The sequence below is a fragment of the Hippocampus bargibanti genome, linkage group LG08 (assembly GCF_051943395.1).
Source record: "Hippocampus bargibanti isolate YZ-2025 linkage group LG08, ASM5194339v1, whole genome shotgun sequence".
In the NCBI taxonomy this organism is placed as follows: domain Eukaryota; kingdom Metazoa; phylum Chordata; class Actinopteri; order Syngnathiformes; family Syngnathidae; genus Hippocampus; species Hippocampus bargibanti.
In genome coordinates, this window is record NC_142741.1 from 20665652 (window position 1) to 20679252 (window position 13601).

At 41.2% G+C, this 13601-nt stretch overlaps 1 protein-coding gene across 3 annotated transcripts in view; it reads right to left on the minus strand.

Moving 5' to 3' along the window:
- The window catches only part of LOC148894762 (neuropilin-2-like), a 104731-nt gene that overhangs the window by 12026 nt on the left and 79104 nt on the right, over positions 1-13601 (minus strand). For 2 of the 3 annotated variants that reach the window (XM_089002376.1, XM_089002377.1), the window contains exons 12-16: positions 13070-13144; positions 10987-11151; positions 6650-6918; positions 5219-5315; positions 3558-3590 (exon numbers count right to left, since the gene is read on the minus strand). In XM_089002376.1, coding sequence (XP_088858502.1) covers positions 3558-3590; positions 5219-5315; positions 6650-6918; positions 10987-11151; positions 13070-13144 — 639 coding nt within the window. The remainder of the gene's footprint in view (positions 1-3557; positions 3591-5218; positions 5316-6649; positions 6919-10986; positions 11152-13069; positions 13145-13601) is intronic. The other variant, XM_089002379.1, reaches the window with a different exon arrangement.

Sequence of the window (13601 nt, forward strand, 5' to 3'; positions counted from 1 at the left end):
CGCACCTAAAAGCCTTAATTTTCTTCAAAAGAGGACCCTTTGCCTTATACGGACGTGCGCCTTATACGTGAAATAATATTAAGTCACAAGTCAACTACTGTCAGCAGCCACTAAGTCATTTTAACTCTGTAGAAGTAGTGCATAACCGCAGTCTCTACTGTAGCGTCTTATAATGATGCGTCTTTTATTTGGAAATGTTTTATATATCTATATATTATATTTGGAAAACCTTTTTCGTTCATTGAAAGTGCGTCTTTTAGTCTGGTGCGCCTTATTGATGGAAAACGTTTGAAAATACACTTTTCATTGGTGGTGCGCCTTACACACTGAAAAATACGGTACCTGGCTACTTAATTACTTCCAATTAGTAACATAAGTTGGTGCTTATTCCATCAATTATATAATTGTTATGAATTATAATTTTTAATGTACTGTTTTTTGTTCTTTTTGGGTTTTTTTTTAGACTCGGTGCTTGAATGTTGTCTTGTTTTTTCAAAACAGGCATGGCGAATAGTCAGTGGAGAGCAGAAATGAGTGAATGCATACGGTGATGAACATTATTGTATGCCTAATAATGTCAAGTATTCTCTGGGGCGGTCATACGTAAACAAATACAAATACAAAGACTCTTCTGCATCCCACAAGCAAAGTGTGTACACACCCATGATTCCTTTTTGGCTTGTTTTTATCAGATGGTTTTGGATGATGTAAACAGCCAAAGCATTGTCACACATTGTCATGCAAACGCTCATGCCAAGTGTTCAGCTCTGAGACTTAACAAAAGCATTATGAAAATGGAGCTTTAAGAGAATACGTGGAGGAAATAGGAGCAGAGGATGAAGGAGAAAAGCTGTGAGGCAGCCAAAACTACAGTGATACCTTATCTTACGAACACTTTAGCTCACAAACTTTTCGCCTTACAAACATTAAATTCGCCCGAATACAATCTTGGCATACAAACTCGTTTTCGGCGGACGAACCACACCACACAGCGCCACGGTGGCTAGCAGACTAGTTTTCGGCAGATGAACACCAAACCACACGGTCAAACAGTGCCACGGTGGCTTTCTTTTAGTGCAGACGTGATTTGTTATCGAGTGGAGTACTTTTGCTATGATGAGATTGAAAAAGACCCCACTACGGGCGAGTGTTAAGCCTAAGAAGACATTAAAGAAAATCACGATCGAGCAGAAGAAGGAGATCACGGTGGCTGGCGGACTAGTTTTCGTCACCCCGTGGTTTTTTATCGAGTGGAGTACTTTTGCTATTATGGGACTGAAAAAGACCCCACTATAGGCTAGTATTAAGCCAAAGAGGACACAAAAGAAAATTACGGCTGAGCAGAAGAAGGAGATCATCGAAAAACACAAACGAGGTGTGCGTTTGTGTGACCAGTACCAGTGCGAAGTCGACTATTGCTACGTGTGGCTAAGGGTGTTTGTTTCTGTGTTGTCTAAGCAACGGTCTCAGGCAATAGAAGAGGTTGAAAAACTTCTGTTGATTTGAATTAACAAAAATCAGCTAGCAGGGGACAGTGTGAGTGAGGTTATTATCGCCAAGAAAGCACGGCAACTTCACTCGGATATTAAGAGGCAACAACATCAACGACCATCACAAACGTAAATAAAACGACTTTATTATACAGTACAGTTTATTTCTTTAGTTATAATATAATAGCACGTTTATTATACATAAAATAATGTATATTGTGTGTAGATTTAAGGCTTATTTAGTAGAAAATTATGTTTTATGGGGACCTGGGAACGGATTATGCTCATTTTTAATGGTTTCTTATGGGAAATAAATTTTTGGCAGAGGAACTTAACGCCTTGCACACACTTTCTGGAAACCAATTAAGTTCGTAAGCTGAGGTATCACTGTAGCTCCTTCTTGGGTGTGCGAGCAAAGCCATGATGGTTGTATGTTTTAAAAGAAACAAATGAAAAGTGAATTAAGGGCATTTTAAAATACTGCACAGAGAATAATAACTTCTTCAAACAAAACATAGGAATAAAGTTATCAATCAATCACACACGCCCAGGATACATTTGTTCTTCAAATCTCTCATTGAATTGCGTATGTATCACTTGTTAACACCAATTTAAATGTAAATATTTGCAACCCAAAGAATATATTGATTTCTCATGCAAAATCTTTGGAGAACATAGTTTGTGTTTTTAAAGTCTAAAATTTGATTAAAAGTTAATGAGCCCAAATGGGCTATCAGGCACAGTCACTTGTTTTGTACTTCCTCCTTTGTTTCGACTATTTATAGGAATGGACCAACCCCCCTATGCCTCCCACCCCGCCATGATGACAGCACTCAAACAATGTGTCTCATCTTTTCCCACAAAAGCGGGCACATAAAAACACTATTGGTGTTTTGTTTGTTTCTTTTCAAGACACCCCTGCCGAGTTTAGACGTTGGCATGTGGAAAACAAATGCTGACGTTCCTCGGCAAGGCCAAAAGTTAATGTTTTTTCCTGGCATGCCAAGTTTATGACGTGTGTACTATATTTGCTGACATCAGTATTTTTTCTTTTGTGCGTGCGTGCGTGTGTGTGTGTGTGTGTGTGTGTGTGTGTGTGTGTGTGTGTGTGTGTGTGTGTGTGTGTGTGTGTGTGTGTGTGTGTGTGTGTGTGTGTGTGTGTGTGTGCGTGCGTGTACGCACCACACTTTGATGAAGAAGATATCTACAATATCCAAAACAATTCAGGCTCGGTGTAGCTGCTCGAGTATATACAGTATAGTGAGTGGAAAATTTGCGTCGTAAACCAGTGAGATCATCCACCTATTCCCAAAAAAGGATCAAGGGTGAGTTCAATCTTCTCCCAGCTGAGGCGAACCGCACTGGGCAACTGCTAGCCCAGACAATGCCTAATATCATCAGTTTTCTATCAAAGTTGAAGGCATCACCAAACCTTGCTTCGCATTCAAAGATTGCGACTATTTGGCTATGCCATAACCAGGAATAATAATTTAATATTGGTGCACCTGCCTCACACAGCATAACAATGTTGTGCTGTGTGAGGCTTTATGATGACTGTTTCTATTATTTAATCTGCAGCTGAAAGTGGTATTTAAAAAAAGTATATTGATTTATCAGTGAGCAGAAAGAGAGTATGATTGTTTTTCCATGGAAGATGTTCCATCATTCCATTTGAAAAACTTCACTGATACAGTATTCCTTTCACAATCATCACACACACAAAGAGATGAAAAGCATTCATATCGGACGGAACTGAAGACTGCAGTATGGCAAACGTTGAAAATACGTTTTGGAAGCTTTGACACAGACGTGTGCTGGAACATTGCACTGAGTTTCAAATTAGATGCGACTGCGTACATGTTTAGAGTTAACTGTGCCGTTCTGGAATTGAGTCACCGGAACAGATTTCCCCCCCCCATCTGCTTCTTTGTGAATGAAATGTTTATGTTATTTTTTAATGTGATATCAAATGTCCACATATGAGGTAATATGGTGCAGGGTTTCAGTCTGAGCTTAGCAACAAGCAGGCAGCAGACATTTGGCAGAGGAAAGCAAAAAGAATCTTACTTGTTATGTCAGGAATCATGGGGTGGAAAGTCTCTGTGGAAAAGGAAAAAAAAAAAAAACAGTAACTACTCAATGACGTGTGTGGCACTTCATATTTTTACCAAGCATATGATGGGAGGAGTCAAAAGTCAAGTACGTTAAAAGCTCTGTTATTACCGGATGACATTGCTACTTATTTTCATCTTTAACACATTTGTGGATTGTTATGGGCTAACAATGTTCTGTTCTGTTCTGTATGACTACATGAGAGGAACATTAGAGGTAGATGTTCTAGGAGAACATTAGAGGTAATCAGACAGAGAAAAATAAGTAATTAGATTAGCTTCAGGGAGTAGTCCACTACTCCCCCAACCTTAGAGCAGGGATCTATCAAAGCAGAAGTCTGGCACCGCCACCTCTCTCCATTAGAGATACGTATATACTGTATACAGATATATCGGGCCAGAGTTACCAGCACAACTTTAGTTCACTGACGAAGCTCTTTGGGTGAGGAGCGAAACAGTCGACACCTTAAAAGAAGTACAGATGATGGCGGAAGAAACCTTTTATAGATCATAGATCATCAGTCAAGACGTGCCTCAGTCAAGACGTGCCCCAATTCTCACAAAACTTCATAAAAGCCAAAAAAGGACAGAATTCCCATATATGAGCAGGTCAACGCTGATTTAGCAGCGCCATCCCATCTCCAAATGTGGTCAATTGCCCTGAAATGACATTATTCTGAATATAGAATTAAATAAGAAGAAATTCAGCTTAGAGCCATATGTGCCTTTTTGATTTTATGAGCTGTGGTTTGGAGGATGAATGAACAAATGCCTTTTAAAGCCTCAACTTCAAAATAGCCCTCCCCGCAATGGTGCAAAAACATTTTTGAATGCGCTCATTGTTTCCTTTGTCGATGCTTGAAATCGTGACGATGAAAGGCTAGGAAAATGGACGATTTTGAAAAGGGGCGTTTGATGTCAAAATATTGAAACGGAGGCTAATGTTTACAGCTTTATCTCTTATGTGAAGAGCCATCTTGAATTTATAAGGTGGCCAGGGAGGACCACATTACAATAAGCAGCTCATGTATTTTGTTTATCTACTTTCATTCCTTTCATCACTTTGCTGCTGTGAAATGTAAATTTCTCCACTGTGAGACTAATAAAGGCATATCCAATCCAATCCAATACAATGGAAAGTCAACCTTTCCAGACCTCTCCCCGTTTTAAACAAGCGAGCAAAAGTAGTGATAACTTTGTGCCTGTTGTGTCTCAGACTGCGCGTGTCAAACCGTCACACAGACACAGTCTCCTGCTCAAAATGTTGCTCGCGGGCGCTTTTCATTTGTTGTTTGAAGGCTTGCTGATGACCCAGACGGTGCGGAAAGGGAACATGAGAGACCAAGAGAAGAAAGAAGAAGAATCGTAAAAATTACAGGGTGGAATGATGCTGGAAAAAGGCTGAAAAAAAACTAAAGGAGAGAGATGAGTATAAAAGATAAATCAGAATCGTGCCCTATGGCACTTTCTGTCCCACTTTCATTATTATTTTGCCTTCTTAATGTCTGTAAGCGCTAACATGATTTTCTCATCGTGACTTGCTTGCATTCCCTCTTTGGTGAGAGACCATCTTTGGTCTTGCGATATTAGAGATGTCCAAAAGGTTTGGAGACTTACGTGTACACTGCTCCAGGTTGACAGTGTTGCTCAGGTGGATGTTATCAATTCGGATGTGGCCTCTGGTTGGATGCTCAAAAAAACCTTCAAACACCACCTGTGCCAGAGACGAAACACGTACAAGAGCGCATGCATGAGATCAATTGGATTATAGCGCGATTCTACCTAAATGTCAAATTCTAATGAGATCCTATACACCTTCTGCCATTCACAATGATTAAAAAATGCTTGATTAGGAGATTGTCATTATTTCACTAATCATACCGAATTTTCTGGTGTAAAGGCGCACCCAAAACCCTTGATTTTCTTCAAAAGGTGACCCTGCGTTTTATACGCAGGTGCGCCTTATATGTAAAGTAATATTGAGCCACGGCAGGTCTTATAAATACTGGCAGCAACCACCGACTCCAGCTCCCCCTGTACAAGAAGTAGTGCGTAACCCCAGCCTCTACTGTTGCGCCTGATAATGTGGTGTGCCTCATGTTTGGAAAACATTTATATTTTTATATACAGTAAAGTCTCGTTATATCGATATTCAAGGGAGTCCGAAAAAATATCGATATAACCGGGACTATCGATATATCCGACCCTGTTTGCATGTAATTTTCTCCGTGCGTGCATAGAAATAGTATCGATATAACCGGGACTATCGATATATCCGATATCGATATAACGAGACTTTACTGTAAATAAAAATATAAATGTTTTCCAAACATGAGGCACATTTGGAAAACTTTTTTCATTCATTGAAGGTGCGTCTTATAGTCCGGTGCACCTGATACAGACACTCCCCTACTTATGAACATTCAAGTTATGAACAACGATACATACAAAAATTTTTGCGGGTATGTCGAATAATTCATTTTATTCATCTTATTATGTACATGTACATACTGTGTGTGTGTCTCTCTCTCTCTCTCTCTCTCTCTCTCTCTCTCTCTCTCTCTCTCTCTCTCTCTCTCTCTCTCTCTCTCTCTCTCATATATTTAGTATTCTCTCCAGTTGTACATGTACTGTATTATATTTATAGAGCATATATTTTAATACATGTTTCTTTTTCAGTACAAACCAATACAGGTTACTTATACAAGACTTAAACATACCTATATACATATTACACATATTTATTTATATAAGCCTTAAACATGCATGACATACAACATATAACACTGGAGTAACAACTTACGAACTAATTCACCTTATGAACGACCATTCGGAATGTATCTCGTTCGTAAGTTGTGCAGCGACTGTATATGATAAAAGTTAGAAAATATACCAATCATTGGGTGTGCGCCTTATACTCCGGTGCACCTTAAACACCGGAAAATCTGTTACTTTGTTGTTGTTTTTATTGTTGTTTAGTGGCTTATTCTGACATTTTTATAAAAAAAATGGGTGCCTTGCCTTAATTTCAAGCTGTACAGTATCTACCTGATATTCCTTGGGGCTCTGGGGCAGAATGGTGCGACCCTCCATCCACTGAGGTCCCTGATCTCCTTTCAACGACCACAGCAGCGTCTCCTCTTGGTCGTCGTCCCTCAAAAGGACCCTCAGACTCCCGAGGGCCTCGCCTTGCAGCTGATAGTAAAAGAGTAGGCAAAGCGGGCCTTGCTCGGGGGCCACCTCTGGGCTCAGGAGTCTGGCGCGCTTGCGCTGGGTGTGGGCTCCGGCGTCGAGGTGGAGGTAGTTTCCTGAGAAATCTGTCAGAAAGAAAGAAATGGGTCTCATAATTACTATCGGTACACCCATTCACATGAATGATACATATATATACTTTGTTTGGTACATTTCTGGCCCATTGCAGGTCATTATAGAATCAGTCAAAGCAATTCATTTCACAAGGGGGGTGAAAAAAGGCCCCAATGACTTTGTATCACATCTGGAAGTGGTTATTCTGAGCTGAGGACATTACCACCATCCTTCTGCGGTATGTGGCAAAGCCGCAAATGAAACCACGATTTCATCATGGCCACTAATGGCTGCAACCACACATAAGCGCATGCACTCACAGGAAACACACTCGCACACACACATACATACACAGCCATTATAATGAATGCAGACAAATATACAGTGCAATTTACCCTCTCTCTCCCTCTCTCTCTCTCTCTCTCTCTCTCTCTCTCTCTCTCTCTCTCTCTCTCTCTCTCTCTCTCTCTCTCTCTCCATCCATCCATCCATCCATCCATCCATCCACCCATCAGCTTCGGTAGCGACAACATATCACATTTAATGAATAATGTATTTGGGCTGAGTTAACTCCGTTTCTTTACTTGGAGGCATTAAAAAGGAGACCGAAATTACACTTGCTCATTAAGTACATTTAGGAGGCAAGAAAAAAAAGTTGCTGTTTCCTCCTCTATTTTCTTTTGATCTTGGCCAAGTTACAAAGGAAGAGAATTAATTAACAACTCTCTACGGGGCAAACTAGGCGGAGGCGCTTGGAGGGAGTGTATTCGTGCTCACGTGAGGATGCATGTTCATTTTTTCATTGCACAGCTCATTTCGAGAGATTTGTTGTATGCGAGTGAAATGATAAGTATCACGTTCGTATTTTTGGATGATTTGTGGGTGCTTCACTTATGCATGGGCATCCTCACGAGATTCGACTGTGGTGATACTCAACTCAACTCAACTGTATTTCGAGAGCACTTTCAAACAGACGAGCTGCATACAAAGTGCTGTACATAGACAAATATCATATCATATACAGGCAGATACGCATTGAATATATAACGTCGAAAATTTGGATGTTTTGATACCATGTTTTTGTGAGATTAAAATTTACACCAAGCGCAATAATTTAAAAACCATTCCCACCAGTAATGTGACCTGTACAGTTTTCCTCATTCACTGCCATTCCCGAATGTATTCGGCAATTGAAAAATATGGCATGGAGCGCTATTCTTGAATTTTGTTCAGGTTTTGGTTTTTCTTATGGGAGGGGGGTGCCGATAAAGCACTGGTCGGACCTCTGGCAATGTTTTTCCCTCCCATGAGCGGGCAGCATTTGCATTTTATAAAGCCGCCTCCATTTCAAGGTCAGATAACTCCAGACCCATTAAACTTCGGAATTCTTTTTTACAGATGAAAGAGAGTCTATGGTTTCTTACGCTGCATTAAATGCTTATGTAATCCGAAAAGTCAATTTTCTGTGGGTCCTGCAATTTCAGTGAAAATGACAAAAACCCTGGCACTGGAGTGGACACATATTTGTACATTGTCTGGCAGTGAATGAGTTCATGGAATAGAATACAATTGATTTGAAAGGAAAGGCACAATCAGCAACTGAGATCGGGAATGTGATTGTTCAACTGACATACTAAAAGGGGCGTGTATGCTTTTTAAAGCCACTCAATTACAGGTGCATCTCAAAGCATCAGAGAAGTTAATTTCATCAGCGTAAGTCAATTCAAAAGTGTATTCCCCCCCCCACCCTCAGGACATTAAGTTACTGAGACGTTCTTAGTTTCCATGATAATTTTTTTGCAGGGAACACTTTGCACCTTCCCTCAAATTATTAAAATGAGTCAGGATGACTCCCTGCATCCCCTTCAATTATATTTTACCAGAGCACTTTATTTCAGACATTTTGTGGGCACTAATTTTTTTTCTTTCAATTTCACATCAAGGTCACATCCACCAGTAATCAGACTTGCAGCCACTTGTGTGAACTTTGCTGCCATAATTAATACGCAGTGACACAATTACAGGGCAAAATAGTGTTCAAGTCTGAAAAGGCAAGATAAGAGTCCAGAGCGAGCTGACACCTATTTGACTTAAAGCAATTGAAAGCAAATGTATTAGCTGTTTCAAATTGATATCCTAGTCAGTGGCCGTGAGTGGCTTTTTGCTGCCTTTATAAACTCCTTTCTTTAGCTTTTCAATTACAGGCATGTCTGCCGTGAAGAGGTTCTTTCTATGAAAAACTCACCGGGTATAACATTCAGTCACGGCCTATCTGAGATCAAAAGGATCCCTTTCTCGGGCTCCGTTCTGTTCAGGTCGGGCTTTTTTGCTTTTAAAGGCGCGAAAAAGAGCTTTCAGTGACAAGTGCGGGGTTTTGATCTGCAAAGGGAGACGGCTTGCAGACAGGGTGCTGGGTGCATGTGGCTGTAGAACACGACTTAATGTCATGTTGCAGTCTCACAGGAAACTCGTTCTACTTCCATCTCTTAGAGCCAAATATGCTTTCTCATAAGCTCGCATAGTCAGAAAGGATTGAAAATACATACACACACACACACGCACAAACACCCTAGTTTTTTTCACGTAAGAGCTGAGAAGTCAACCTAAAAGTGTTCAGCTTTGATAACCAAATAGAAAGCCTCGGTATATGGCAAGGTCATGTCTGTGCGTGGGAGGGGAGGCTCTTGAGCATTCGATATGTGGGCCGACCCACCTTGAGTGGTTAAATATGTGTGTTTGTGTCAGTATGAAGCCTCGTGAGAGCTGGAAAGCTAAGACTGCACTTCTGTCAGAGCCATCATCTGATTTATCTGACCGCTGTGGGCCCCGTGTGTGTGTGTGTACACACAAAAAAAGCTAAGGATACCTAAGGCCGTCTTAATAAAGATGAACACACGGAAAGAGCTCAAGTGACGGAAACAGGAAAAGTCTGTGAGAAGATAAAGCTGATGGACGGAGGAGACGATGAATGAACTGCAAGGCGCACTAGTTGACGGTATCCACATAATCAGTCACTCGAGTAAAAAAATGTAAAATCAGTGTTCTTCAACCTCTGCTGAGCTAAGGTACATCATTTACAAATCTAAAGTGTCACGAAAAGTTAGAGCTGCGTGATAAATTGATAAAACCAATTGCGTTTTTTTGGTCAGGTCAATTTCTTTTCTTGTTCCTGCATCATACGAATGACTGCAGTATTTTGCTGACAGACACAGTTTATATCCAAGACATGGTGAGTTAACTAAAGAGGCACAGTTCCATTGGTCTTTTGGTATTTGTTTGAGATTGTAGATTAGGAGACTGAGTAAAAGCAGTTTGTTTACAAGTAGATTTAACCCTTCTAGAAGGTCAGATACAATAGTGGTCAATTTATTATCAGATTACAGGTTATCATTGTTGGTGCATGAAAGGGTTCAAGTGTGTTGAAACCAAAACCACTTCACTTGCAGAGCTTGTATTTTGATTTTGTTGTCATTTTCAGACATGAAGGTTATTTTGCATGTTGTTGCAAATTGGAATTTTTTTGAATGTGAGACTATTAAAGGTTTTCTTATCTTATTTTACAGACACATTGATTTTTATTTACAGTCTGTTACATTGAGTATTGTCACTGCCCCTGTAACCTCCCTCATCCTTTCCCTTCCCCTTTTTTCGTCACAAATTTACATTGTGTGAAATCTAGGCCTGTTTGCTAATTATCTGCTTTTATCTTTCTTTGCATTGCCCTTTCTCAAAGGGATGCTCACTTGCATGAGATTGGGCCATTCGATTCAAACAACAATCAATAGAGTGCATAAAGCGGTTCTAAAATGATCAAGTCATGGGGTGTTTTGACAAAAGTGTTTTTTCTTTGAAGAGTAAACAATAAAAGTTAAAAAAAACAATAACCCAATGTAGCCCATTAAAACGTGAATGCATCAGTGACTGTGGAAATGTTTTAACACAACAAGCCTGTAAGGCAGAGAATAATGGATCAAAATCTGGATGATTCAGCCATGTATCCTGGCGTCACCCCGTTCATATGTGGAAATAGTCATCGTGAGCATTCTGAAAAAGCATGTAGCACACATGTAAGTACTCACTCTCCGATCCCAGTGTCAGATCCAGCCTGGTTTCATGTGGGCTATGACCGGCAGCGCTGCTCCCGGCGATGTGCAAGGACCAGCTGACAGCTGATTGGGGATCCGCAGACCAGCCACACAGGCTCTGTTCAAAGTCACATACGGCCCACAGCGACGGGGTGGTGGCTATGACACAGACAAAAACACGTACATGTGGTCAAGTTTGATTTTCACACAAAGAAAAAAAAAAGAATCTTTGACATCATGTTTGACCAATTTTCTCTTTCTGTGTTCTGACATCTGGCTTGGTTAAATTGTACGCTTGTAGCTGGCAGGAAATCATATTTGGTAACTTGAGACGATGTCCCAAATTGTCACTGATTGTCCCAGGATCAGACCATCCTTCTGGGCCGTAAGAAACAATACTTAATCCTAAACATAATAAGGCACTCAACTCAACTCAACTCAACTCAACTGTATTTATAGAGCCCTTTCAAAGAAGCTGCATACAGAGTGTTGTACATGGACAACTATCATATACAGGCAATGAAGCAGTCACACAGATAGTAGAAAGCACCATGCAGAAGCAGTCACACAGATAGTAGAAAGCACCATGCAGGGAGTGAAACAAAGATCATGTCGGAATCAAGATGAGTCGAATGCCAAAGAGTACAAGTAGGTTTGAAAGATGGACAACGAGGGGGCTAGCTGATGTTCAGTGGCAGGTCATTCCAGAGAGTGAGTCCAGCAACGGAAAAGGCTCGATCACCTCTGAGCCTCCGTTTAGTTTTTGGCATATCTAATAATATCTGGTCAGCAGACCTGAGGCTTCGGGAAGCTGTGCAGAAGTGGATGAGCTCAGAAAGGGAAGAAGGAGGAAGGCCATTTAAAGATTTGAAGACAAACAATAAGATTATGAAAAGTACTCTACAATGTATAGGTAGACAATTATCGTATATAGGAAAAAAAACAAGTCACAAAGATAGCACGAGGGAGTAAAATTAAACTCAAGTCTGAATCATTTGAGTCAAATGCCAAAGAGAACAAGTGAGTCTTGAGGCAGGTTTTAAACATGGGCAGTGATTTTTCCGTACCGCATTTTCCGTACCGCATATTCCTCATTAGGGTCGCGGGGGGTGCTGGAGCCAATGCCAGCTGTCTTCGGGCACGAGGCGGGGGAAACCCTGAATTGGTTGCCAGCCAATCGCAGGGCACACTAACAACAATCACTCTCACACTCACACCTAGGGACAATTTGGAGTCTTCAATCTGCCTGCCATGCATGTTTTTGGAATGTGTGAGGAAACCGGAGGACCCGGAGAAAACCCACACGGGCCCGGGGAGAACATGCAAACTCCACACAGGTAGGCCGGACCGGGATGCGAACCGGCGACCTCTGCACTGTGTGCTAACCACTCGACTACCGGGCCGCCCTCAGTGAATGTTCAGTGGCAGGTCATTACAGAGAGAGGGACCAGCAATGGAAAACGCATTTCAATTTAACCAGTCATTTAGGGACAGTGGAAGTCCAGAGTGCAGTCAGCAAAAATGCATGGAGAGAATACAACCAGAAAAATAATACAATATACCGCATCTGTAGATGTTCAAAAGTCTCGTACAAAAGCTGACATGTTTCATCGCATTAGATGAGGTCAGTATAAAGGCTCCAAAGAGACGTGCCGCTTTCATAGATGTTTAGCACTCATAGTCACAATTCAATTAGTCGGGCCAAGCATTAATATTTCACTAAAACGAGGACAGCGAGGGAAATTGAATCATATATGCAACATATTATAGCGCATGCACTTTTAAGGCCCATAAAATAGCATTCTCCAGTAAGATTACTTGCCAGAGAGATGCCACTTTATGTCATATTCATATGAAGCCTTTGTGTGCGCGTGTGAGAGGATGTAAGGTCTGATGGCGGCGAGATCCTATTTTCATTCACACAGAGCTTCATCAGGGACTTTTGATTGCAGCAGACTTCAAAGCGGAGAAACGCAGCAGTGCACAATGACTTCGGCAGAGTGACCTTAAGTGCAGCACCGTATGGGCTGGTTGCGTGCATGTGTGTGTTTGCGTGTGCATGTGCGTGTGTGTTTACCAGGTCTCAGTGGTGCAGTGGACTCTTCCACTCTGGGCAGCGTAGGGGTCGCTGTGTCAGGCATGGTGGTTGTTTCTACAAACAAATTAAAAAAAATATGTAAAGTGTACTGTAATTAGTACAGATTACACAAACACTCGACATCGGACTAATGCCATTTGAGCATTGAAAACTATCACCATGAGTTTATTTGATGAATAATGTTTAATCTTTAATTCATATTACCGTGAATACATTCTGCACTTGTCATACACACACACAAACACAAACACACACACACATATATATGATAGATGGCGCACTCACGGCGACCTTGGTGTCAGCGGGCCTACGATAAATTAAAGAGTGTTGCAAACAGCAATACATCAGCTGTGGGCTTTGTCAGTAAACTGGCTGTGATAACCACTTTTCCAAAGTCGCTTCTCTAAACACCGGCCCAATGTTTAACCTGCGCCCCTTACACGGTCACATTCACACATGATCCGAGTGTCGATGTGTGTTTATCTGGATCCTGTCACCAAGTTATTTTCAG